This window comes from Mastacembelus armatus, chromosome 16 (genome assembly GCF_900324485.2).
Source record: "Mastacembelus armatus chromosome 16, fMasArm1.2, whole genome shotgun sequence".
Lineage (NCBI taxonomy): Eukaryota > Metazoa > Chordata > Actinopteri > Synbranchiformes > Mastacembelidae > Mastacembelus > Mastacembelus armatus.
The window spans coordinates 857,939-884,916 of NC_046648.1; the positions used below are offsets into that span (position 1 = coordinate 857,939).

Genomic DNA, 26,978 nt, shown 5'->3' on the forward strand with positions numbered 1-26,978 from the left:
GTGGGCCATCAACACATACACACACACACACACACACACACACACACACACGCTCAGTGGTGTCCACCCACACACTCTCACACAGCACATGCACACACAGCAGCTGCACCTGGGAATTTTGGCTCATCCGCAGCATTTTCGTGGATTTTCATGCCCCTCTGGAGAAGAGCAGAGGAAAAATATATGACACAAGCTGCAGCCTCTCATCATAACATAAGAAGCTGTTTGCAAAGTAGCAAGAGAAGAATGGACGGTGTGCTTTGCAGGAGCATCCAGTACGTCGAAGTCTTTTATCTTGTTGTTGGTCAGAGATCTGTTCAGATCACCTGGTGTGTCAGTGTAACACACCTGGCAGCCGATGCATCTCTGATCACAGCAGTCACCCCCTTCAGATCCGTAGAGTTTTCTCTAAGAAATGTAAAACCGTTCCCTATGTCAGCTAACCTATCAGCATCCAGTTGCATTAACCCTTAATGTGTGGAAAGCCACTGAGATGCTGTTAAAAAGCACAATATACTTTTACAGGGAGCTTTGTCTGTTTCCGTCCTGTTTGCCTCCCTTCCCCCTTCTTTAACAGAAGCTCTACACTTTTACTGGCCCTCGCTGGGATCCCTCAGCTTTTATTACGTTCTTATTTATGGATCCTGTTACAGATGGAAGTCATGTTATCATCCAGTGAGACACTCTGCTCAAATACTTTCCCTTAAGTTGTGTCTGCTTACTTGAAGGAGACACAACTGTTTTTTGTTTCAGGTCTCCAGCTAATTTTGCAAAGTTTTGTGGGTAAATAAAATCACTGAGAGGAGGAAAGTCAATCACCCTTTTTCCTAACAAGGCCCCAGTTTCTGTATTTGTGTGGGTGCGTGTGTGAAAATCTCACGGGTGATATCTATGACAATGTAATGTTGTGTAGACGGAACAAACAAGCTGACCTCTTATAAATGCAGGATATTACTCTGTTCATCTTAAATATGTCACATTCATTGTGAAGCAAACAAATTGCCAACAGAAGCCGTTTATGTGAGAAAAGAACAATCAGAGTACGCTCTTACTGCTGTGGTGATGTGCTTTAAGAGAAAAGAACTAAAATAGCAGCTGATTAACCAAGATCCCCCCCCCCTCTCTGTTTCTCTCTGTCTCCCTCTGTCTTTTGTTTCTTTTTCCAGCTCTTGGTCAGATCATGCTGTATGTGGACGGGATGAATGGCCTCATATCTCACAGTGAAACGGTCCAGTGGCTTTACACCCTGGTTGGATCCAAGGTAAAGAAAATGAAGGTTCATTTTTACAAGGTCCCTGCCACAGCTCTGCAGCAGATATACTCTGAAGCCAACTCAGCAGCCCCGTCTGTGCAGGGACAATGCTGAACCGTTTAGTTCACTAGTCATGTCATGCAGCCAACCCCCAGTCGCTTCAGCCCTCTAGTGGCCAGATGAGGAAACTGCAGTGGCTCATCCCACAGTTTTCTCCTCTTACTAAGGGCTTTTCTGCCTTCCTGAGTAAATACTGGTATGTTTTTGTTAAACTGTTGAACAGTTCCTGTTTTATGTATTCTAGTCATTTCTACCTTTATGCTATTTGCATGTTCCTTCACTGTTGTACAGGATGTTTCTTTTAGCTGTCAGTGTCAGACAACACTTACTTTCTTATCAAACCTCTCAAGACTGTTCTGACAGGAAAAGCTTCTCTTTACACTGTGTGATGATGCCATTTGGTGTTTGGAGTTTGAAGGGGCAGTACGTACTGTGCCGTGTTGACCCGTGGTTGTTAAGGCTGATGCTGCCCTGTGTCTTCGGCACTAACTGTCTTTTTCTGTTTGCGTACCGGTGCAGTTCCGTCTGGTGGTGAAGACGGCGCTAAAGCTGCTGCTGGTGTTTGTGGAGTACACAGAGTCTAATGCCGCCCTGCTCATAAAGGCCGTGAGCGCTGTGAACGCTAAAAGAGGTAAGAGGTCGAGGCTGATCAGCCCGCGGCTCAATTTACAGGAGTAAACTGTTAAAAACAAGAAGGGATTGGTTGTCAGTAGTCTCTCAATGATGACGATGACTCATGTGTCATTGATCTGATCAGAGAAGTTAAGGCTCATCTTTACAGATGAGCAAATTTAAAGCCACAGATACAGTCGTTCCAGTGCTGCCATCTTTTTTAAGGGGAAAGTGCAACGTTCAGTGTCAGTCCATTGAATCAGGGGCACAGTCTGTGGACTCACTGGGTGAAGTAAAACATTTTTAAATTAAACTTGTGGCTTCCTGTCATAGACTCCTGCTAGTTGAACGTTCTTCAAATATGTCAAAATCCCAAGTGAAACCTGAGCAGTATAACAGAAGTTCCATTTAAATTTCCTTGTAGGGTAGATTTCCTGTTCAGCTCCACTAATCAAGCCAGCCATGGTGGCTTTAGTGCGGTTAAGTTGACGGCCTCGTGTTACACAGTAGTCGGATCAGTTGTCCTGAGCCTCTTCCTGGCCATGCGTGGAACGAGGCTTACCGAGACGGACCGTAACTCTTGCCTGCAGTGGGATTCGGTTACCTGCCGCTCTAAAAGCTCTGCATTGTGCTGTGGTGTAGGGAACAGACTGTGGCTCTGCATCTTGTTTTGTTCTCATTGTGCTGCTCAACTTTGCTTCTGCAGGAACAAAACTGTGGTCAAATGTCATGGAGATCCTGGATGAGAAGGATGGAGTGGACACAGAGCTGCTGGTGTACGCAATGACACTCATTAATAAGGTTAGTGCACACTGTCCATATCGTCAGGCTGTGTGTACACACTACATGACAATTATATCTACATCTGTATTAGCATGTCTGCATTAATGTGAGATACTATTGTCAGAACAGTTGTTTCCAAAATGGCATCAGGTCTGCCAGGTCTAGACTGAATCAGGTCTAGACTGAATCAGGTCTAGACTGAATCAGGTCATCACCTGGAAGAAGCAGTGATATTGACACTCCTGCCCTCCAGTCAGCATAACATAAGATTTACCCTTAAGATTTGGGTACATGCTTGCCCTTATTAGTTATATATGACAAGTCTTTATTTTCTTGTCTAAATACATGTGTGTTTGTGTTTAAGACTCTGGCAGGGCTTCCAGACCAGGACTCCTACTATGACATGGTGGACTGTCTGGAGGAACAGGGTATCGAAGCCATGGCGCAGAGACACCTGAGCAGAAAGGGCACTGACCTCGATCTTGTGGAGCAGCTCAACATCTACGAGGTCAGTAAACCTACACGGCAAACCCTGACAGAACAAAGAGCTGTAATGTAAACGTGTGTGTGTGTGTGTGTGTGTGTGTGTGTGTGTGTGTGTGTGTGTGTGTGTGTCATGGTTGGTCATAAACGTGACCTCTGACACCTGCAGCAGCTGTTTATACTCAGGTTGCTGTTAGTTTGTTCAGTTTCTCATTGATGTCTCACCCAGATGACTCTCCGTCACGAGGACGGTGACGACGAAACGCCGGTGCCTCCGAGCGGCCGAAAAGACCGACGGAGGGCCAGCGTCGGCGGCACCAATGAGAGGCGGGGCCTGGAGAGAAGACGCAGCCGGAGACATTCGTTTCAGAACCACCGAGGCCACGCTTCCGCCCCAGCGTCACCCAGCACCCCTCATGCTCATGCAAACAGCTTCCTGCCTCTCAGTGGCCAACGCGTTGAAGACATCAGCGAAAGGTGAGACGGACAGAGAGCGACTGAAAAATTAACGATGTTCGAGAGAAGAAAAGAAACTTTATCCTTCCTTGTATTTTACCATGAACTTGGTCTGGTCCTGTTTTTAAAAAGCTTCAGCCACGATTTGTTTTTCAATCCTGTGTATTTTAAACCCTGAAACAAAGAAGGAATCACAAAATGTTGTATACAATAATGCTCCGTTTAAAGCCAAAGTAGAGTTGGATTATATATTAATGTAAAGACAGACTTCTGCTGCAGAGTGACGTTAACTGTTTCTCTGGATTCTCCTGCCAGTGGTAGAGATAGGAAGCTTCTGGAAACACATGATATGAGCCGTCTGCTTCCTTTAGTGACGGTGCACTGATCCCCGTCTGCTTTATATATGGCAAACTCAGAAAACCAACAACTGGTGATTCAGGCAAGAAGCAAATTGCAGTTTTGTTTAATTATGCAGCTGCTTGGACCAGCACCAGAAAAGTCCAGCGTTTCCTCTTTCAGGAGATTTTTGTAACCCTTTATTGCACAATCTGTTGTAGATTATATGTCAACAACTGAGAAATAGACTAAAAAATGATTTGTTTTGCTTTTTGACTGAAAGATCATCAGTGTTTACTGCTTCTTCTTTAGTCACATCATCCAGTGGCCTAACACTAAGAACAAGCTTGTTAAAGTAGCACAGCTAATATTCCCGGTTGAATTCAGGGCTTCAGTTGTACTTAAATTCAATCCAGCAGGTAATCTGATACCTGACTAGTTTCTTCCAGTCCACCACAGGAAATTCAAGTCTCCTTTGAACATCACCATTTTCCATATTGTTAATGAAACCCAGACGACCACGAGGGTCCAAATAGCGAGCTGGCCACAGATCCGTGTTCGACAAAGTGTCCTAGACTATCGGTTCAAACACAGAAGGGACTTATTTGATACTGAGCAGTTATTTGTTCTGCTTTAATGCTGCTGTCAGAGTAGTTGTACCTGTTGGCTGTGCATGCTCATTTCTGACATGATAACCTGTTAACCTTCTTATTCATCTTTGAGCTCGTCTCTCTTCAAACATCTGTAATGCTTTCTCGACACTCGTGTCATTTCTGTGTGTTGTCTCTCCTGGTCCATCCTCTGCTTGTGTTTTCATGTTGTCTTTGTCCCACTTCTCTTCCCTCTCACCTGCCTTTCCTCCTTGCAACCCTCGACCCCTCCTCTCACCGCAGAGAAGAGGAAGAGGAGGAGGAAGAAGAGGAGGAGGAGGGAGAGGAGGAGGATGAGGAAGAGGCAGATAATGAAAGTCATCCAGTCACTGAGTCTTCTAGACAGGGTGCTGACAGGTATTTTAGACTGGTTTTCCCAGTTGTGATGCAGTTTTCCCAGTGTGCTCATACCGTGTATCCCTAGTTTCTCTTCCGTTTGAAAATATGGTTGTTATGGTTGTTCCCTTTTGGACTCCTATTCTCTTGTATTTTATCATCCTAGTGTGGCTCCAGCTGTAGCAGACACTCCTAACATGTGTTTGAGCTTAAAGTGTATGGCCAACATCCTTCCTAAAGCCAGTGACCCTGAAGGGCAGAGAGAAAATCTCAGCGTCAAGACCAGGGCATCATCTCCTGTGTCCATGGCACCTAAAAAGAGGACCTTTAGTCCCTGTGTTACTCCCCAGCCACCTGACTGTCTCTTCCCCGTTGCTCTGAGTACAGTGCCAGGTTCTGCACAGTGTCAGGCCTCCCCAACCGCAGCCCCCTTCTGTCACCCCCGACCTCTCCCTCCCTGCCCCGACTTGAGCCAGAGCCAGGTGTCTGTTGGGGCCGAGGACAGTGAGAAGGGCCAGGACAGAGAAGGGCGCTACAGGTAGAGAGCAGGAGCTGCTGAACAGTTTATCTTCCCTTACGTCCAGATCGTTACACCTCAAAATGTGGAAACGTGTCTTTCCCATCACTGGTGTGTGTGTGTGTGTGTGTGTGTGTGTGTGTGTGTGTGTGTGTGTGTGTGTGTGTGTGTGTGTGTGTCTTTCTGTAACTCACTGTGCATTGAGCACACACACATGCAAGAAGCATTAGAGTAAAAGCAGACACAGCAATGCTAAGATTTTAAACCTTTCATCTAAAATGTTCTGTGCCATGAGGTTGTGTAAGAAATGCTGAAGTTGAACTCCTCTCTCTCTCATCCATTAAAAATGTTTGTCTGATCAAAGTGACCAGAAATGCCCTTGTTTCCCATCAGCTGATTTACATTAGCTCCGTCATCCACCAAACCATCTTGTACCGAAAAAGGAAAGTTATAATTACTTCCTTTTTTCAGTTTCTGAAAAGTATTTTGCAGACTGTTACCATTCATCTGTCTCTTATTATAGCTCTGCACCACATTAATCCAAGACAAGTCAATAAAATAATTCAAAGTATTAAGGAATTCAAAGTATTACCATGAGTCACAGACTCCTTCTCGTAGATGTTCATGTTTCTGTTGCAACAGAAAGAAAATCTGGACTAGCACAGCAGTTCCCCAAGCAGAAATGACTCCATCCTTTAGAAGTGGATAGTGAGAAGTGATCCTGCCGAAGGATTGAGAATCAGAAGCACAGACAGAGATGTTGTCCTGTCCCTGTCTGCTTTGTTGTTGTGTGCTCCTGCAGCCCTCCTACTGTACCTTCAGCTGCTGTCTCTCTGTCTTATCTTGTCTGTGTCACTAACAGTTTAGTGTTTCATCTTTAGGATGTCTGACCTGAGCCTCTGTTTTTCTGACTTCCATCTTCAGTCTGACAGATACAAACAGCTCGGCTACGTCTTACAGAGCTAGAAAGCCCTGCTGGGCCGAAAGGTAAGCAGCTAACACAACAGGTCATAATGGTGCCGAGGACTTTACGTGGTCGGTCTTAGTGAGATGTTGCACGTTTGTAGCTAAAACACATTGGCTGTGAAATTCAACAGAATCATTATAAAGCCTCTTAGAAAAGAGCAGACCTGGAGAGGGTCGCCATTACCTGCCCCTGCAGGTACCTGTCAGCTTGACGCCATGACGTTCCTCACAGGAAAACCTTTGATCAAGAGCACTTCTATCCAACACTGTCACATCTCAGTGCAATATGACACATCACAGATTCTTAAAGTGACGTCCAGCCCTGTACGTGGAAAAGGAAAGAACAAAGCATTTATTGTCCCATTCCTTCAACAGAATCGGTGCCAGTGGCACTCCATACCCTGGCAGGCACCAGGCCCCTCCATCACCCAGCCATCGCTTTACCGGCTCAGCAGCCTCCTCACCAGACTCCAAACCTGACAGGTCAGTCGAGATATTCCCATGTGATGCACAACTCATTCTGGACACTCACCCCATCTTGTAAAGCTCCTCTTGGGGGGAAAAAAACCAAATCCAAAATGCAAACCAGTCACTCAGTTTTAATAAGGTCACCTATGTTTTTCTTTCTCTCGGGTGCGTAGACCTGCTTTAGGGGGCCTGCTGACTTCATCATACAGGCAGCATCAGGAGTCTCTGGCTGCAGAGAGAGAGCGAAGACGTCTGGAGAGAGAGGAGCGTCTGCAGAGACTCGAAAGAGAAGAGAGGAACCGCTTGAAGTTAGTTTTTGCTCTGTACCATAAGCATCTGTATTGTCAGTGGTGGTTTGTGTAATTAGCTTCAGTCTGGACTCACAAATCTCCAGTGAGTCTGATAAAAGCTGCCCCGTCTTTCAGGAGGGCTGCAAAACTGTGTGTTCTGCTTCTCCTGTGTTAGCATTTTAAAATTCCATGTTTGCTTTCTTTGCGTTTGTCGTGTCCTCTGGGCAATCATACTTAAAACATTTATTTATACACATTCATTCCCTTCTGGCTGTGTTTCTGCCTTTCAGCCGAGATTATGTAGACAAGAGGGAAGAAGTCAGACAAGCCAGAGAGGAAAGGTGAGTTTATTTCACCTTATTTCACATGGATTTGAAATAATGCTGTGAAAGTAAATCTAGAAATGAGGAAGGTTTGTGAATGCTTTCAGAGTCTTTCCACAAATTGATAGCAGATGTTAAGTGAGTTGCACCCAGCCTGAGGCTGAATTATAGATGTCAGGGCCCCTTTAGGCCTGCTCACCATTAAGATGTCCCAGAGTTAACAGGACAAGCATGTAGCTGGGTTTTGGCATGGATGGTGTGGTTATCTCTCTCTGGCCATATCTGGGGCAGCACAGTGGATAGTGGTTAGCACTGCTGCCTCACAGCAAGAAGGTTCCTGGTCTGAAACCCATCAGGGGTCTTTCTGTGTGGAGTCTGCATGTTCTCCCTGTGCTTGTGTGGGTTTTCTCCAGGTACTCTGGTTTCCTCCCACAGTCCAAAAACATGTATGTCAGGTTGATTGGTGACTCTAAATTGCCCATAGGAGTGAGTGTGAGTGTGTGAGGTTGTTAGTCTCTATGTGGCCCTGTGATGGACTGGGGACCTGTCCAGGGTGGACCCCTGCCTTTCACCCAAAGAGAGCTGGGATAGGCTCCAGCTGATCCCTGGGACCCTGGTTAGGACTAAGGGGGCACTGAATTTTAAATGGACCACTGTGTTCAAAGATAAGGTGAGGTCAGGGTCAGGGTTAGGTTCAGGGTTAGGGTTAGGGTCAGGTTCAGGGTTAGGGTTAGGGTCAGGTTCAGGGTTAGGGTCAGGGTCAGGGTTAGGTTCAGGGTTAGGCAGGTAGTGGTTATGGTTAAGGTTAAGATCATGCATCTAAATCAGATTCCAGACATCTGACAGCCGTGGTCTCCCCTGGCAGGTACAAAGCTGCAGAGCGGCTAGCTGCAGAGGAGTCTGAGCGGGATCGCCCCAGAGTGCCCACCAGAGGACGGACTGAGATCACTTTGTGTTTGAGTTCCAGTCCTGCCAGCCGTTCAGCATCCCGCTGTTCCACGCCTTCATCCACGATCACACAGGCGGACACAGTCGCCACCGCACACCAGACATCGGGTGAGCGGCGTTTGCCAACCGTTCTTTCAGCATCGTTAGTTCCCGAGTGATATGAGCACGAAGGGCTGTAATGTTGGCTTACAGGGCTGGCAGAGAAAGTACTGGCTGCTCGTGCACCTGTCACACACGCACCCTGGGTCTGGCTGATTATCACACAGAAATTAGATTCAGCTACACTTTTTTATAAATACATATCAAAAGGCGTAAGTGAAACCAGGCTATTGTAGGAAAACAGATGGAGATATTTGTGTAACTGAGAAAAGGTGTAGGAGCCAAAACGTCCTGTTTTTGAGACTGCATTAATGTTTCAGTCAGGTCGTACGGTTAGAGCCATGGTTAGACATTGTAATGACTGCTTTGTGAATTACTGAAAAGGTATGTTGAGTTTAGACTAGAGTGTAATTTAGGATATGTCAGGAAGCAATTTAGAGCTGTTTTAATTATAAACAAAGAATGTTTCTGAAAACTATCAGATAATATACAGTAAAAGCAACTGAAGTAGTTTAAAGTATTTTTTTTTTTCCACGTTGTTTTGATTTCTCTTCCAGGAACAGTACACATCTCAGAGCCAAACTTTGACCCACAGACAAGAACCAAAAGTCCAGCGCCAGAGTTAACAGTATCAGAACAGTCCCCGATACCTCCCCCTGAGCCAGACGAGCAGCCGACTGAGACGGAGTCGCCTGCAGAGACGGAGGATGTTGCTGAGACTTCAGCAGCAGAGCCGGAGTCAGATCAGCCGTCAGCCCTGAAGAAAGTCGAGAGAAGGGAGCAGGCGAAGCTTGAGGAACGGAAACAGCGCACGGACGAGGCGGTGGAGCAAGAGCAGGTAGGAGAAGTGGACGTAACTGATGTAGTGGAAGATAAACTAGAAGAGCCAAGTGGAGAGGTGGATGTTGAGTTAGAGGAGGAATTTGAGAAGGAGCAGCTGATGGAAAGGGATGTCGAGGACGGTGTACTGCTGAGTGAGAAGGAGAGGCAGAATGAGGAAGTGAATGAAAAGGACAACTGCTCCGCTTCCAGCATTTCCTCTACTAGCAGCACGCTGGAGAGGGAGGAACGAGAGGAGAAGCTCACCAATGACATGGAAGCAGGTATGACCCATGGAGATTATATTCACCTTGATAATGAACTGGGTATATTTCTCTCTGTGTCAGTATTGTTTCCTTATTGACAGGTCAGTGGGCTCGGTGCGTTAAAGATGCAGATGTGAATGACCAGTGCAAGAAAATACTCAACAGCAAGCGCTTCATGCTGGACATGCTCTATTCTCAGACGACAACCAACAAGGACGAGGGGAATGTAGGTGAGTCGGAGAAGGAAAAATGTAACTGCGAGAAGGAGACGGAGGTCGGCGACTCTGTGGCCAGTTTGGCCAGCAGGATCTCCACGCTGGAGGCTCACAGACAGGCCAGAGAAGAAATTGTGAAAAAAATGGAGGTGGGACATCTGGACAATCAGGGCAGCGTTCGAGCAGTGGCGGAGAGATTTGGAGATTTGGTCAAAGGCCTAACGTCGCCTCTAGAGGGGGAGGCCTCCAAAGACCAGCAGCAGCAACATACTGACAAGTCATCAGCCGCCGCCTCTTCGGCTTCACCCCCTAAGAAGGAGTCCGATTATATCTGGGATCAGCTGATGGCAGCGCCCAGGGAGCTGCGGATCAAAGAACTGGATTTCACAGACCTGAAGGACGAGGATGACATAGACATCTTAGATATGGACAGCATGATGGGCTCAGGTGACCTGAAACCACCTCCTCCCCCTCCACCATGCAATGCTGCCCTGCCACCACCCCCACCCCTGTTTGGGTGCCCCCCACCCCCTCCCATGCTTGGCAAAATGATGCCCCCACCCCCACCGTTCATGGCCCCCATCCCTCCGCCCTCCCCTCAGCTGAGTCGAGGGGAGGCGCCTCTCTTCCAGAAGAAGAAGAAGACCATCCGTCTCTTCTGGAACGAGGTGCGTCCTGTGGACTGGCAGTGTAAGAGCCATAAATTCTGTAAGGAGTCCCTCTGGTCCAAACTGGAGCCAGTTAAGCTGGACACATCCAAGCTGGAGCAGCTGTTTGAGTCCAAATCCAAGGAGCTGCCTGTCACAAAGGTAACTTACTGCTGTACCGTTGCTATGGCATGCATATTAATACGACATTCTCCACACAGGTGCACAGATTTGTTTTTAGCTGGGACCAAACTAGAAAAGGTCATTTTATTGAGGTTCATGATTAACTTGGCCAAACCACCTTGGTTGTCTCAAATGGTAAACGCTTGCACCAGGTGAAGACGCTACACAAGAACAACCAGCGTCTGAGCCTTTCACCAGCACGTGTTTGGAGGTTCATGTTTATTTGTCTTCCCCAGAAGAAACTGTTTATTCCACTGAGCCAACACCCTCGGGGCAAACTGTCAGATTTTACTGGTGATATAATATCAAGTCAGGTGTGTCTTTGTGTCTTATCATGTCTCATAGAAAGCAGCTGTTGATGGCAAACGACAAGAAATCATAGTCCTGGATTCAAAACGCAGCAATGCTATAAACATTGGCCTGACTGTCTTACCTCCCCCCCGCACCATCAAGACCGCTATCCTCAACTTTGATGAGTACGCACTAAACAAGGAAGGCATTGAGGTAAGTGTTTGTATTTAGATGTACATTTTAAAGGGCTGACTGGTGTTTTCCCATCAAATAAAATGAATTCAAGCTCACAGGGTCCAAAATAAACAGGCTTTTCTTGCATATTTACGGCAAAATGCAGTGGTCGATTTTAGCAAAAATGAAACTTAACCTGTCAAGGTGGAAGTGCCCACGTGTGATTTGGCTGACAGGGAATAATCCCAGCTGATATTTTCAGTAGACCTTTGAAGCACTTCACATCAGCAAACAGTGACTAATTGTTATGACCCTAGGGGTCATTGGGTGTGTGGTTGTGTGTTGTTGGCTCTCCCCTCCCCATTTCGAGTGTATGTATGTGTGTGTATCGGATGCTGGAGTGGGCGTGGACTCGAAGCCGTGGATTGGACTTCCGGGATTGGTCCAACACTTCCCGGAAGGAAGATAAGAAGCCCACGGACTACTGTTCAGGAGAGCTATTCTCCCACCTTTGCCATTCCCAGCTATTTTGATAAAGACTTCGATTTCGTAAATTAGTTAGTTAGAGATTAGGTTTTTGTTTCGTTTAGAGGACTTAGTATTGATAGGATTTTCGTTGTTTAGATTAGAAATATTTAGATTCGTAGGTTACGTTTGTGTTTTGTTTTCTCCTGTTTGTTTTAGGAGTTTCCAGGCTAGCGACCTGTGATTTTGTGTTGTTTCTTTTGATTGATACCATAGGGCTATATTTAGCGTTTGTGTTTGTTTTCCCGTATTCGTATACTATCGTAGGGCTCACGGAGCGTTTTGTTTGTGTTGTACATTCTGTATTGTATTCTGTGTTTAAACAGAATAAATATTCGTGTTAATCGTAGTTCGTCTAGTTCGTATTTGTTGAGAGTGGAAGAGGTTTGGAGGAGAACTCCACAATCGTGTTACGCTCCGGCAACCCCTAGGCTGGGGCGTAACACTAATGTTGGGAGCTTTTTGGTATATTATATAACCTGTAGTTCTCCTTGAGTTCATTCTCAGCGGAGAGGCGTATCCCAATCCACAACAAAAACGAGGCTGAAAGTTCAGAAGTCCCATAAGTCTGTGGTAAAACTCAAAACATGTTAGATAAACAGAGCTACAGTGTCAGAATCAGTTTCCTCTCCCTGTCTATGGTTGATTCCCTTGACAAACTGAAAAAATTACTAAAAAATGTTGGAAATGCAGATGATGAATTATCTTCTGAGCCTTTTCTATCCCCGTCCTCTGCGTATTTCTTCTAGAAAATCCTGACGATGATCCCCACAGAGGAGGAGAAGCAGAGGATCCAGGAGGCTCAGCTGGTAAACCCTGATATTCCCCTGGGCAGCGCTGAGCAGTTCCTGCTCACCCTGTCCTCCATCACGGAGCTGTCCGCCCGCCTGCAGCTGTGGGCATTCAAGATGGACTACGAGCTGATTGAGAAGGTCGAGCACATTTCACTCCAATCACATGCAGATAACTTCCTGTTTAGTTTTTGTCTGCATGGTGAATATGACGCTAGAGACGGGGAAACAAGCAGGCTAGGAAGGTGAATGTGTTTCTTTACTGCATATTTCTGCTTTTTTAGGAAGTGGCTGAGCCTCTTCAAGATGTGAAGGAGGGAATGGACCAGTTGGAGAAAAACAAGACTCTGCGCTACATCTTGACTACACTTCTGACCATAGGCAACTTCCTCAATGGCTCGAATGTGAGTGAGAAGTTCCTCTTTTTTCATGCATTTCTCCCCACACTCCTCCTGCTCTCCCACTAATGTATTGATTTGGCAGCGATAACAGTAGACTGTGTGTGTGTGTGTGTGTGTCAAAGAAGAATAACGGAGGGAGGGAGGCTGAGCGACTGTGTGTTTTCTAGAAGTTGAAGTTTCTCTGGCTGCTTGTGAACTTACATCTGTGTCTCTGTTTTTTATTTCTGGGTTTCTTTGTGTGTCTCTGAAGTCTTGCAAGGTCCTTAGTGTGCATTCATGTGTGTGTAAGTCTACGTACCTCTGGGATGTGAGAGCGTAACATGCAAAAGGGAAACATAAGTCATCAACATCAAAACAAGTAGTTCCCATAAATAATGGCTGCATTTATATTTTGCAGTAAGTCGTTTAAAGCTGGCAGAAGAACAAGGGAGCGGCTGTTAGCATTATGTCTTTCCTGATACGTTTTTAGTTTTTCTGTGGTGAGCAGGACAATGGGTCCGGACTGAACTAGACTGTGGTTTCTGATAATTGCAGCTTAATGAATCTACATATCTACTCAGCACACTCCATTGAGCTCCCTCTTCTGCCTGTGCCAAAAAGGAAACTCACTGCAATTTGGTCCCTGAGTAGTAGGAGCTCTTGATCTTTAACTTCAGCCTCAGATTCTGTGTTGCCGTGTACGTATGCATCTCTAGGCTAAAGGCTTTGAGCTCAGCTACTTGGAGAAAGTCCCAGAGGTGAAGGACACGGTTCATAAGCAGTCTCTGCTGCACCACGCCTGCTCCATCGTGGTGGAGAAGTTTCCAGACAGCACTGACCTCTACTCTGAGATAGGAGCTATCACCCGATTGACAAAGGTTAGCTTTGTTTACCTCTTAAAAACTCTTTCGTCACCGTATCAGTTTGTTAATGTGATGAGTTTTGTCTGCAATATATTGTTGTCAGGTGGACTTTGACCAGCTTCAAGACAATCTGGCCCAGATGGAGCAAAGGTGCAAAGCATCATGGGATCACCTCAAGGTCATCGCTAAGCATGAGATGAAACCAGCGCTGAAACAAAAAATGTCAGACTTTCTCAAAGACTGTGCAGAAAGAATCATTATTCTGAAGATAGTACATCGAAGAATCATCAACAGGTATGTTCACCAATGAAAACATTTAATATCACGTCATGTTGCATTTCATATCACCTGTCAGTGGTTTTCACAGCCACTTGTTGTCTTTATTGAAGCGACTTTCATTCCATACTGGGGCGTGTTTAAGCTTCGTGTCCTGTGGGCTGCACCGTGATATGATGTTGTCGACGCGTCCACAGGTTTCATGCCTTTCTGCTGTTCCTGGGCCATCCGATATATGCAGTACGTGAAGTCAGCATCCATCGCTTCAGCAAGATCCTGAGTGAATTTGCCCTGGAGTACCGCACAACAAGAGAGCGCGTGCTACAGCAGAAACAGAAGAGGGCCAACCACCGAGAGAGAAATAAGACCAGGGGAAAAATGATCACTGATGTAAGTGGACTTCACCACAAACACACCCTGCACTTCCTGATGCTTTGTTTCATTTGTAAAAGAACAATCCCTCGACGCTGGTTATATCCTGGTTAAAGCACCAGATGTGGCTGTTTCTGAGACGGCACAGCATTTGTAACGTGTTCACGTGTATAGCTGACTCTGACGACAGTCTGAGAGTTGTTTCTAGTGTATTTGATTCTGTAGCTGCTGCAGCAGAGTAAGAAAGGCCAGAGCAAACACCACTCTGCGTGATTAAAATCCTCTAAGCCCCCAGGAGTCAGCTTCTCAGAGTGGACCCTAATTCAATCACTGTGTGAAAATTCAAAGCCTTGGCTGTCCCTGAAGGAGAAATAATAAGACTCACGCCTTAACCACCACGTAGGAAGACGTTCAGCCACATCTGCGTCTCTGTTCCACAGTGTGTTTACCTGCAAGGTGGAAATCTCATAGAACCTTCGATGTTTAAAGGGACAGTCTGACGTTTTCATGCACTTTCTTGCTGAGAGTTGGATGAGAAGAGTGATAGAGTATATCTGTACATTCAAAGTGGCCTTGTTCTGTCAGGACACAGCTGGGCTAGCCGTTTCCCCTGGATTCAGTTGTTTATGCTAAGCTAAGCAGGCGGCAGTTGTCCAGGTCTGTATCTACCTCTCAGATGTAAGAGTCTCCTCATCTGACTCTCAGCACAGAAACAAATAAGCTTATTTCCAGTTTATGATTCCACAACCTGCGTAAAAACCTGAGTCACTCTGAAGATTTGGTCACTTTCTGATCGATGCCAGCAGCACACTGTACCTACAGCACATCTCACTGTACCTTCTCCCCCGTTTCCTTCACCTCTGTAGAGTGAGGATGAAGATGATAGTGAGGTAGGACGGTAACTCGTAGCTGTGTGTAAATAAGTGCATGTAAACCTTCTGTTGTCACTAACACTCAACCAGGCTGTGCTGTTATCACTTTAAACAGCAAGCTGTGTATTTGTGAGGACAAACAAAGGACCGGTCATTAGCAGGACTGACGGGTTGTGTGTCACGTGCACGTGGATGCTCGATGGTAGAGAAGTGAAACAGGAAGCTTGAACTCTTCAACCTGGCATGTGTGTGTTGTTGAAGTCATGAGGAAAAAGATTTTATTGTGTCAAAAACTAAATGTGCATGTGCAACTTGTAACTCTCTGACTTATTTCAGGCTAAATGCTGTGTCGCTACTAAAGATTAACCTGTATGACAAGTTTCCTCATTAATCCTCTTCCTTTGCACTGAGAGTGTCACTGTCTCCCACTGTCGGGTTCTGTAATTGTGTATCGTCCCCTGCACAGACTGGTAAATTTGGTGGTGCCTCATCGGACGCACAGCCTCAGGGTATCCAGAATGCTGAAGATGCAGCTGAACATGAGAACATGAAGGCTGTGCTAAGAAGTAGCCTGCAGGGCGGAGAGTGTGGGACGTCCACGGTACCGGGCCTCCGTACGCGCACCAGAGCCAGCAGCACCAGAGGTCAGTCTCCTAAACATGTGTTACTGTTACAGCCCCTGCATAGTTTTCAAACTGTCATCATGTCCTTTGTCCAGCATGAGCATCTCACTTTACTTCAGCCTGAAACTGGTCCAGACTGAATTATCTCGTGTGTCATCAATCTTTTTTACTGATCATGGGATCTCCAGAAAATGGATCCTCATGACTGCAGTAATCCCCTGGCTTTTCATCAGGCAGCACAAGATGTTCACGGTTTTAAGTGAAATCTCTTTAAAACTATTAGATTGATGACGATGAAACACTCGAGTGCATTTTAATAAATTCAGTACTTATTGTATGTCACCAGTTCAGACTAGACTGACTATACTTCCATTTAATGGCATTTCTATCAGCCTCAGCTAATGTTTGGTGCCAATCAGCGAATCCATCCATCTAGTATCTGTAGCTGATCCTGGCACATCCAGGGCGAGTCTGGAGCCCAGCTGACATTGGGCAGCAGGTGGGGCACGCCCTGGGCAGACACTCACATTCACACCTACAGGTGTGGCTTTAGGGTCACTCATTAGCCTAAGCCCAAACTGCAGGTCTCTCGACTGTGGGAGGAAGTTGGAGCGCCCAAAAAAAACCCCACAGACACAGTGAGGACTTAAAAGCTTCACACAGGAAGTCCTTAGCTTTGAATGAGATTCAAACTCTGAACCTTTCGTGCTGTGAGGCAACAGTGCCAACCATCACGGCAAACTTACACCTGGCCAACATCAGCATTATCGTGCACTTATTGTGAGCATGATGGTTTTCAGTCTCGGTATATTACAGCTGCCCTTCTGTAGACTAAACCTGTTGTGATCTTTCCCACTGTCCCCTCGCTGTTTTAGGGCGTGTCCCGCCGTGGTACTCTGCCACCGACGACCCGGTGAACTGCACAGACGACACAGCTGATGAGATCATGGAGAGGATTGTCAGGTCAGCCACTCAGGGGCCCGGCCAGCGGACGCAACCTCGAGAGAGGCGACGTTCCCGAGCCAATCGGAAATCACGTAAGTCAACCACTGAACCAACTGCATGATTAATTACTGTGAACGGTAGGAAGCCAAAAGCTGCATGAGTGAACACTATAAGAAGCTCATTCATTCATTCATTTCCCCTTATTTTTTGTCCCTTACTGACAACAGTGAGGAGGACTCTGAAGAACGGTTTGACGACAGAGGAGGCTAATGCTCTCGGCTTGTCGAGTGGTTCAGAAATGCAGGTGTGAGCTCGGCCCGATTCCCGTCGTGGAAGCCCTTTCACTGCCCCCTGCACCCAACCTGGCAACCCACTCTACTGTGGCTTGGCACTTAAATTCCCCCGGGGCCGAGCTTTGATGAGTTGATCTCATCTTTATGCGTTCGGTTTACATAAGTTTGACACAAGTGCTTCTTGAAGAATGGATAAAAGGCTGAACTGCCAGACAGACACAGATCGCTGCAGTCCAACCACTAAGCTTTGGTGTTCATGGAAAAACACAGGCGATCTGCACCCACAAGGCTTATTCACAATCATCCTTCCCACATGAAATTGCATAGAAACACGCAAAAGTATATTATTTAAGGCCGAGAGCATCAAAATAGTTGGCAATGCTTCAATCTCCGAGGCCTTGACTGAATCCAGTGGACTAGAAGTGCGGTACAGACACTAAACTCCCCACTCACTTCGCTCGCTTGGGTTTAGTGTCAGCTCTGCAGCTTTAGTGACGAAATGGACTGAAAGACATTCATCTATTAAATAGATGGCTTTGTGCAGAGGGTTATTCTGTCTTATACTACTGTGGTAGTTTTGTGTTTCTATTGATTTTGCTCAAGAAGGTGCTCAAATAAGGAACAATTGCACTGGATGTAAAAGTTTGGTATCAATGGAATGTGAAATTCTTGACACTGATGAACCAGTCTGACATCTGAATCTGAAAACGGTTTAACCAGCAATTCAACAGTAGCACAGTTTTTAACCTCTAATCCGAGCGGACAGATTCGAGGCAGATGTGCATTAGTTTTCTTAGGAAGGAATTTAGCAGAAAAAGTGCAAATATTTTTAAATACTGCAGTTCAGTTACTGTGGATAAAACTGGTGATGCCACTAGTTTCTTACTGATGCTCATCACGCAAACATGTTTAGCTTAATAGCTTAAATAAATAGACAAGTTGCGTCATGTGACCTAGTCGTACTAACGGACTGAACGCTAGGAGGCAGTTTGAGGAAAGCAGGTTACAGGAGCAGTCTTCAGAGTTAATGTAGTTTTATTTTGTAGAAACTATGAGCTGCACATGTCAGAGTGCCTTTCAAAGACAGTTATTTATTAAAATGTTTTCAGGGACATGTAATCATGAAATACAGATGTGCGGTCTGTGAGGGAGGAGAGATTAATACTGCAATCACTTATGAGCTGTGATTTATTTTTAACCAGTGTTTTTAAACTTGTCCTGGCAAAATTTGTTTTTTTTTTTTTTTGTGTGTCTCAGATCAGATTGTTTTGTTATGAAGATAGCTTTGAGTATTTATGACAGTATATGCATTGGTTATGCAGATTAGCTGTATCCTGTTGCCTTATTGTAGACTCTAAACATGCGTTGTTCCATTCGTCAAGATCTAGGTAAAATCTAAGAGCTTGTGTAGTTTAACTGGATGTTCTGGTTTGTCATCTGTATGACCTGAAGAGGATCCTGTGTGGACGTCAGAGCTGATACAGATGCACATAAAATCTCCGTAATTAGTTTAAAAACTTGTAAATTAGTATTGAAGTGGACAAGAAGGAGTTGGACTTTTGATTTTGTAGACTTTTTTTTTTTAAACTATTGAGTTAATTGTGCGTTTGATTAATCTGGAACGGTCTTGGCTAAACTTTAACTGTGATGGAAAGCCACTGAGAGAAACAAGCATCGAGCGCATACGTCATGACAAACTTACATAAATCCACACCAGCAGGAAGGTTTTTTGGTCTTTTCGTTTGTTTAGTATTTACTGAAATCTCTTCAGCACCTTAGGTTCAATGTGTAGCATGCAATTTAGAACTGAAGTTACAGGGGAAAGAGCTCATTGCTTCCCAGATTGTACTGAGTTTTGTCAAATGTAAGACAAATGTCTAAAGTAATGTAGGGGAATGCTGTAAAATGATGTACATGTTTATGACAGTCTTTTTTTTTTCCTTTCATTGCTCCGTGTGTAGAATAGTGTATTATAGACTAAAAGCAGTATTATTCTAATTTAAGCAAACCAAGCCATGCATGGTTTAAAAAAGGTGTCACATCTGCTTGATACAAAGGGAGGTTCACTTTGGTTTTCAGAGCTGTGGGGTTTGAAAGTGTGTTGTTAAACCTTTTTACTTATGGACTGATTAACAGCTACTCCTGTGGAATCCCTTAGAAGACTTTTTGATTTCATTGCACTCGACATTTTGTTCCTTAAATGTTTAGCCCACCACACACGTTGCTGCCTGTGCCATAACATCACTGTGGAACCTTGACACAAGTGCTATACAGCCAAGGCTTCAACTGCATCTATGCCTACAGCAAAACCTATGTTAACTACAATAAAAAGGCTCATTAAAAGATATTTTGGCTATGTTGTACTCATGTTTTAGTGGTGTCCTTTTACTCTCCAGGGAATATTTTAACAGAAAATACAAACCCCAAAAAAAAAAAAAAAAAAAAAAAATCTTTTGCCTCTTTATTTTTTTTAGTCCACACAACCCATGCTTCAAGTCACTTTATGTTCAAGAGCACATGGAGGTCGACGACAAGCTTTGTAGTACAGCCTACAGCCATCAAACAGACCTCATTTGGTCTTGTCTAAAGTCCTATGTATCCACAGGTGTTATGGATCTAAATGTTATTATATTGTTTGCTCTTAATAAATTGCAAAGACATTAAAGAAGAAGACAGCTAACTAAAAAGGAAGGAAAGGTATGAAATACAACTTAGCATAAAAAAAAAAAAAACAAAACAAAACAGCAAAAACAGTCTCAGCAAATCCAGTGCAACCCAAGACATGTTCTGCTTTACCCGAGTTGAAAACTAAGAACAAGGGCATATTAAGAATTATAGAACTTGTTTCTCCTGATCATAATTCAAATTTATCAATATACATTTTCCCTGAACAATTATTTTTGCACAGTACCTTAGAACTGAACAGATAAATTATAAAAACGGACAATTCCCTTTCCACCAGACATGACTTGCTTCTTGCTTTGTAAAACCCCTGAATAACTTACAGGCAGAAAGCCGTTATCAATTTTACATTTTATATTGCTACAGAGATCGATAGAAGGATTTTGCATATTTTCTTAGGTTTTCTGTTTTGGTGTAGATTTGCATTAGTCAAATTACCTCTGAAATAGCACCAAAAGACAAACACCTGGCCATTTACAGGGCAGGCATTTATTTAAAGTACGTTTTAGAAATAGTACATAGCAAGTGTCTGCAGTGCAGTAGAATTGTTAACCACAACGTGATTAGATTAATAAAATGTCAAAGTAAACAACACTTCCTATCTGTTACCAGACACAGATCAATTCAAAGCTGATCCTCAATCAATGCAAAGAAGCCAGACCTCACAGTTTCAACTGCTGACTGGTCTTCTACATTTTACCTTCTGCGACGAGCACAAGAAAACTCACAGCTGATGCTGGACATAGTTCTAGCTGACTGTTTGGTGCAATAATAGACTTTCAAATCTGGCTGGAATTAGGAATTATAAAAAGAGGACTTAATGTATCCTCATGATTCAGGTTGCCTTCCTTAAAAAATGGGTTTTAGGGATCGGTTCAGTTAGAGAAACAATTGAAACTTAATGTTTGAGTAGTCTAAAAAGCTTATATAAAAACAAGTACCCAAATTATAGCTATTCCTGTGAGGGACATATGTAAATGTATTTACCTTTTTAAAAATACCTTTTTTTTTTTTTTTAAACCATGCTAACTCATGAAGTTAATTCCACATATAGCACCAGCTTGTAGATCATGCCAAGCCTTGGGTTTGGTCTAAAGAGCAAATCTGTGCAACACTAAAATAGTGTCACCCAGACAAGCAGTGAGACAAATTGACAAATCTTCAAAGAATTTAAAGTGCCACTCCAGTCCCACTCCAACTATCTAAACCTAACCACAGTACACGTTTCCTATCTAAGACAACTGATGGGGCGCTTCAAGCATTTCCATAAGGAAAGTATCAATAGGTGTGTCACCAATCAACTTGAAGAAGAAGAGATGCTCCAAGCACTTCAAGCCAATGGATCGTAGTGCTGGCAGTCGAAGGAGAAGCTTAGCAAACCTGTGGGAAAACAGGAAAAACAAATCTAAATGTCAACATTTAAAAGAAAGAAATTACGTAAAAGTAAAATAAAAAAAACAAGACTAGACACTAGTTTGAGCTGCAGACATTTACCTTCCCTGCTGCTCTGGGTATTTCTGTTTGCAGTAGGCTTCCAATGATGCATAGACCTTTTCTCTAAGGAGCTCCACCTCACTGGTGTTGGAGAGCCCTTTAGCATCTGCAGGAAACCAGAAACACATTTTAATTAGAGGCTATAAAACTATTTCAATTCAATTTATCTGTATATAAATGTATATATCCCACGCTGTAAAAACAGCGACTGTCTCACATATGAGCACATTGTGTCAGGCACCTGGGTTGAAGAGGACAATGGCTCTGAGGCAGCCCAGCTCTGTTTTGTCCATTTGCATATCTCTCATTTTATTGACGAGCTCAGTAAGAACCCTAAATAATGACAAATGTGGAAGGTTTTAGTACAAAGAGCAGAATGAAGGAAAAAAAACAATTTTATGAAGTTAAATACTGGAAAACTATTAAATTACCTGTCAAATATGGCCCCAACCTCTGCACTTTGCACATTCTCCCTGTGTTAAAAAACAATATTATAAAAGTCACTACACATATGCAAAACATTAGACAAAGCCCTTGCAATTCTTCACTGAAGTACCTGTCAAAAATGGCTCCAACCCCTGCACTGTGTGTGCTGCTGCGCTGCAGTTCAGAGGCAAGAACAACTCCATCCTTCAAAGCGATGGAGCGATGGGAGAACGAGGCAATGAGGAGCTCATTCCACCCTGGTAAGTCATGTCAGCGAGAAACATTTCAGTGGATCTTAAGATGAACTCGTGATCACAATGAATAGCTGTTTTAAATGGAAACTCAAGTATGCGATGTTAAATTTGGCAGCAAAAATAATTGCTGATGATGTTTCATCATGAAAATCAGCGTAAATCTAAATGAAAAGTAATATCTGATTATGATGCTGTTAGAAAACATCTTCACATTCAATAACTTTCTTAACGCCCCAGGACACGTCAGCAGTCAGCCACCAAAACCTTCCTCTAGAGGTTCGTTACAGAAATCTTTCTGCATTAATGTTCTCCCATGATTTAGCTTTTCCTCTCAAGCTGAACCCAGCACACAATAAAGAAATGAAAGTCTTTGCCCCCGACCTTGTAATAGACAGGAACAACATCTTTGATTTTAAAGCCACTGTTTCACACAGATCGTTCTCCTGAAGGAAGACGGCTCCTACCTGCACGCAGAAGGATGACCTGGTCATCAAGGGGCAGTTCAGAGAAATGGGGGATTCTCTTTGCCCACTCCACCAAGGCGAACAGCTGTTTGTCTGCAGTCTGACAGATGTTGGAAACTGCATCGTGGGGCTGAAACCAAACAACATACCATCACCGCTTCTTAGTGACATATCAAAAATGAATTCGTTACCCTTTACATGAAAGTGCATTTTTAGAACCCACAACCCGTACACCATCATAAAAAGAACAGATGACCAACGGTAACTTCTATAAATCTACTGTCAGTTCAAATCACTCACCGAGTTGCCGGCCGAGCCGACGCCCGAGTGAAGCTCAGTCTTCTGCTCCACGGCCGTCTCTGCCTCCAAGATCTTCTCCACAGGCATCTCCTCATTCACTCCACTGCTGAACTCCAGCTCTCCTTCACGCTCTCGGTTCCTCTGGCGTTCCTCCTGGACCGCTGTGTCAGACAAACCACAAGGATACGGTAAAAAAAAAAGGGGGGAGAAATATAATGAGATGATGATGGTAAATAAGGAAGAATGAGAATTGATAGAGTGATTTTATTATGAAGGCTCTGCCTCCTGCAGGGCTTTGATGTGTTAAAGTCCTGTGCAGATTCTATGTGGTCATGGTAAAAAAAAAAAAAAAAAAGTAATTCTATGAATGATTCGCGACCTTTGCACATACTGGATATTGGATTACAGATTTTCTCCCACAGTACACTACATACGCCAGCCTGCTGCTGTCCGAACCTACACAAAGCACGACGTGGACAACTCAGGAGTCTAGAGGAGTCTAGGGCAGTTCATTGAAACTTAGCAACAGTGAAGGAGTGACTGTTCTCTATAGCAACACAAAAGGAGACCAAGCTCAGAGCACATCACTCTGATTTAATCAATGTCATTGGAAACGTTGACACAGGGAGATATAATAAAGTGACACAATAAACCGACTTTATGTGCCTAAAACGCAGCCAAAATCACAGCTACAAAGACTGAATGACGAGCCTTCATCTCTCCATACATGTACCCTAAAAGCGATCCTGTGGCTCATGGTGATTTTCACTGGGGTGACACACTCTAGTTAACAAGATTTTAAAAACGGTTACAGACATTCAGAAGAGAACAACAGCTGGCTCACAGCTCATTTCATAAAGCAGTCTATAATCAAATAGCAATCCTCACTCTCCATCTTTTCTGGGTACATTTTTCATACACAAATCCTCTAGTCAACAATTCAGCATGTCTCGCATAACAGGCTAACATTAAAGTACAGTATCTTTGAAATTTTAATGTCATACTCATCCATCCCTCATCTTTTCCATCTTCTTTTATCCACTTTACTTGTTTGATCACTATTGAAAAATGGAGAAAGGGTAGAATATGAGAAAGTGAAGGGAAGAGATGGAGAGGGGTTAGTTATATAAACCAGCCCCAACACACCCATCTCTACCTTTTAGCTTATATAATCAGGAATCCACCCTGACCTGTGCCAGAAATAGAGAACTAATCCAATACTATTTAATCACTTCAACTGGATGTCCCTTGGTTGAAATCTAACACTGCCAATGTCTCAGTTATTCTAAAAATAAATGTTTACCTCCTGTTGGTGAAAACTGCGTAATCTTTGTATATAATATATATATATGTATGTACACAACACAACAAAGCATGTGCCTAAACCTTCAGAAGATGAACAGGCTCTCAACAAGAACTTAAACCTCTTACACTGCCCTGTTCCTTGCATACCTTCCCGCTTCATGCCCATGGCCAGGCACTTCTGGTAGCGGCAGTATTGGCAGCGATTGCGCTGGCGCTTGTCAACCAGGCACTCTTTGTTATCCCTGCAGGTGTAGCTCAGGTCTTTGCGCACAGTTCGTTTGAAGAAACCTTTGCAACCCTCACAGCTGTACACCCCATAATGTTTACCTGGATTAAAAAAAACAAACAAACAAAAAACTAAAGTTAGAGGCCAAGATCAGACACAAACGAATGAATATTTTGTATTTTTATTAGTAACAGTGACTTAGATGTATTTTGTTAGATTGTGAACACACTAAAACTGCTATATAAATGAAACAGACTCAAGCTGATGGTGGTCCATTCAGCTTTGAGTGCACTCACTCACCAGAAGAGCGGTCTCCACAGATGACACACAGGCGTTTCTGAGACATTATTCCAGGGCTGTGAGCTGGCATGGGCCTCAGGCCAAAAGGAGGCTTGATATCCTCTGAGCTGCTGATTGAGTGCATTCCTGATACAGGTGCTGACGAAGAAATCTGGATACACAGTGCAACCAAATAAAACAATTAAAACTAATGTTGGCTAATGGTACGCAAGGACAAGACCGATTTTTTTTGTTACTTGAACCAACTAGTGACTGCGTTTGTTATAAAAATGACTCAGCATCAGTCTCCATTGTCTATATTAAAGCGTATGGCAACTAGCATTATCAAAATATACGTCATCTTCTGATCATTTGCTGCACTTTATAAAGTGCAATAAAAAAAAGCTGCAGCTAATGTGTGTACCCTTTGCTCCATGTGAACAAACACCAATACCTTTCAACAGGTAGACTTACTAATTTTTCCAATACTAACCTGACTGTTGCTGATGGGTCCAAATCCCAAGGAAGGTGAGATCAGTGGGGAGTTAGGTGAGGGGCTGATAACTGAGAAAGGTGAACTCAGGATGTTGGTGGGACTGTTGGAGGCTGTACTGTTGGGCTGCTGTGAGGACATGACTAATAACGCTACCCAGCGGAGAGAACGACGTCCTGTCTGAAGGATATCAATCTGAGGACAACACAAAAAGACAATTAGGAGTTACATTTGGTTCTGACCATATCTGAAGCAAACATCTGTCTTTAGCCTTTTATCACAAGTACTGTGGAAACACTACTGACTTCTCAATAATTGTCAACAGGTAAACCAGTTATCAATTAAGTCATTTTTCAATAAAAGTTGCCAAATACTCTCTCCAGCTTCTCAAATGGGGAGATGTGCCGTTTTACCCCATTTATTATAGTCAAAAATATAATATTTCATGGTTTGGGATTCTTGGTCAAACAAAACAAGACGTCTGACATTTATTTTGAAATGTATCAACAAATTTGACCATTTCACGTTATAAAACCGAGAAAAGCATCTTTATTTGTAACGTTAGTCCCATTTGCAGGACACAGTGGCGTTTACTAACCAGTTTTCTAACCACTGACATTAACTAACTCCTATATCCCTAAAATGGCCGTGACATATAGTAATTTTCACACAAAAGGACTCATTTAATGGGCAACATGAACATGAACAACCCGTCTGTTTGATAAATTAAAGGCCACAAGCCAAATAGTTTTCCACGATTCGCACCAAGTTAAACAAGTCAAACTAAATAGAAAATCCGTTTAGATTTAACAACATTTTATGTGAGAATCTTTGTTAAAACTGCAGCTTAGATTGTACCAGTGTTTTTGTTTTTTTTAGCTACTGTCGGCACCACAACCTCACACATTCGCTAAACGCAGCTAAAGATACGCAGTAACATTTAACTACACGAGATATTTACTAACGTTAGCTAGCTAAGCTAAATGTTAAACGCCATAAGCGCAGCCGTGTTTACGTATTTCACTGAACAGCAGTTACCTCGGTGTTATAGTGGCAATAACGCATCAATAATGTCTTACCTTGTATTTTACTGTTAGCTAATTAGCCGAAAGACCCTAAACGTTCAATAGACCGTGGCTAGCTAATACGAGCTAACGTTAGCTTCGGCTGCAGCAGCGGCGCTAACGGGAAACGATATTGCACAATGTGACATTTTGTCAAAAGTGTGATATGGAAACAATCTACCCCGATAGTCCGCAGAACTGCGCAGCGTGTTGACTCCACAGTGATAGTCCCATTTCAGTAAAGTCGCATAACTAGCGCGGAGTTTCCTCGGCGGGTAGCTAAGATTAGCTTGTTAGCGGTCGCTGCTAACGTTGCTAACGTGGCTAACGTAGCTCACATGAGAGCAGTGCGTGGTCTGAAGGAGCAGTTTGTTGTCCCGAAGCTCACGGTTGTTTAAAGGTGGAAGCCACTTACCAGATATACCTTCGACGCATCGTTGAAACCCGCTTCTCTGTACTTGTTGAGCTCAGACAACCCCCAGACAACAGGCCAGCACTGCGGTCCAGTTTACTTCAGCTTGACGATGTTGTTGTTGTTTACAGGCCATGATGGCTCCATGCCAGGATCCCTTGAGCCAAAAAGCCTCATGGGACCACCCATAACAGCCCGTCATATGACACCCCTACTACTGTTACCTAACTATACTTATTTAAATTAGTGGTTCATACTTGACCATTTAAAACAATAATATACACAATTTAAGGTTACACCTAAACACCACTTCATCGCCAATAAAGTGGAAATAATGAAAAGTAACAGTTCCCTGCTTAAACAAATGGAAACGTGTGATTGTTTTCATTCTGATGGTGAGTATAATATGGCAAATTGCACTACAAAAGCCTAATTAAGGCACAGCAGGGTTAATGTGAGCTAATG

The 26,978-nt window shown here is 43.9% G+C and overlaps 2 protein-coding genes across 12 annotated transcripts in view; one reads left to right on the forward strand and one right to left on the reverse strand.

The window, feature by feature from the left end:
• The window catches only part of fhod3b (formin homology 2 domain containing 3b), a 76,173-nt gene extending 56,712 nt beyond the window's left edge, over nt 1-19,461 (forward strand). Inside the window, exons 6-27 of one of the 6 annotated variants that reach the window (XM_026293608.2) lie at nt 1,167-1,261; nt 1,832-1,943; nt 2,631-2,725; nt 3,072-3,215; nt 3,420-3,667; nt 6,410-6,472; nt 6,827-6,934; nt 7,093-7,227; nt 7,500-7,550; nt 8,398-8,588; nt 9,137-9,682; nt 9,766-10,688; nt 11,055-11,213; nt 12,449-12,631; nt 12,775-12,894; nt 13,587-13,748; nt 13,837-14,027; nt 14,207-14,399; nt 15,248-15,271; nt 15,720-15,897; nt 16,752-16,913; nt 17,049-19,461. In XM_026293608.2, the coding sequence (XP_026149393.1) occupies nt 1,167-1,261; nt 1,832-1,943; nt 2,631-2,725; nt 3,072-3,215; nt 3,420-3,667; nt 6,410-6,472; nt 6,827-6,934; nt 7,093-7,227; nt 7,500-7,550; nt 8,398-8,588; nt 9,137-9,682; nt 9,766-10,688; nt 11,055-11,213; nt 12,449-12,631; nt 12,775-12,894; nt 13,587-13,748; nt 13,837-14,027; nt 14,207-14,399; nt 15,248-15,271; nt 15,720-15,897; nt 16,752-16,913; nt 17,049-17,131 (4,166 nt within the window). In that variant the 3' untranslated portion in view covers nt 17,132-19,461. Of the gene's footprint in view, nt 1-1,166; nt 1,262-1,831; nt 1,944-2,630; nt 2,726-3,071; nt 3,216-3,419; nt 3,668-3,958; nt 4,990-5,134; nt 5,507-6,409; nt 6,473-6,826; nt 6,935-7,092; nt 7,228-7,499; nt 7,551-8,397; nt 8,589-9,136; nt 9,683-9,765; nt 10,689-11,054; nt 11,214-12,448; nt 12,632-12,774; nt 12,895-13,586; nt 13,749-13,836; nt 14,028-14,206; nt 14,400-15,247; nt 15,272-15,719; nt 15,898-16,751; nt 16,914-17,048 lie in introns of those variants that run through there. The other 5 variants (XM_026293609.1, XM_026293610.1, XM_026293611.1 and 2 more) reach the window with 5 other exon arrangements.
• A 99-nt stretch (nt 19,462-19,560) lies between these two features.
• Nucleotides 19,561-26,684, reverse strand: LOC113122335 (retinoic acid receptor RXR-beta-A-like). 6 transcript variants are annotated; one of them, XM_026293615.2, is made up of 12 exons: nt 26,517-26,684; nt 25,038-25,232; nt 24,566-24,716; nt 24,166-24,366; nt 23,739-23,792; nt 22,735-22,895; nt 22,435-22,564; nt 21,847-21,973; nt 21,722-21,763; nt 21,532-21,623; nt 21,291-21,396; nt 19,561-21,176 (listed from the first exon to the last, which is right to left on the reverse strand). In XM_026293615.2, the coding sequence occupies exons 2-12, from the start codon at nt 25,176-25,178 to the stop codon at nt 21,029-21,031; spliced, it is 1,353 nt and encodes a 450-aa protein (XP_026149400.1). In that variant the 5' UTR covers nt 25,179-25,232; nt 26,517-26,684; the 3' UTR covers nt 19,561-21,028. The 6 variants fall into 6 exon arrangements, with proteins under 6 accessions (XP_026149400.1, XP_026149403.1, XP_026149401.1 ...); XM_026293618.2 differs by having other exon boundaries at nt 24,187-24,366; nt 26,517-26,683; XM_026293616.1 differs by lacking the exon at nt 26,517-26,684 and adding an exon at nt 26,283-26,431.
• Between the last annotated feature and the right edge of the window lie 294 nt (nt 26,685-26,978).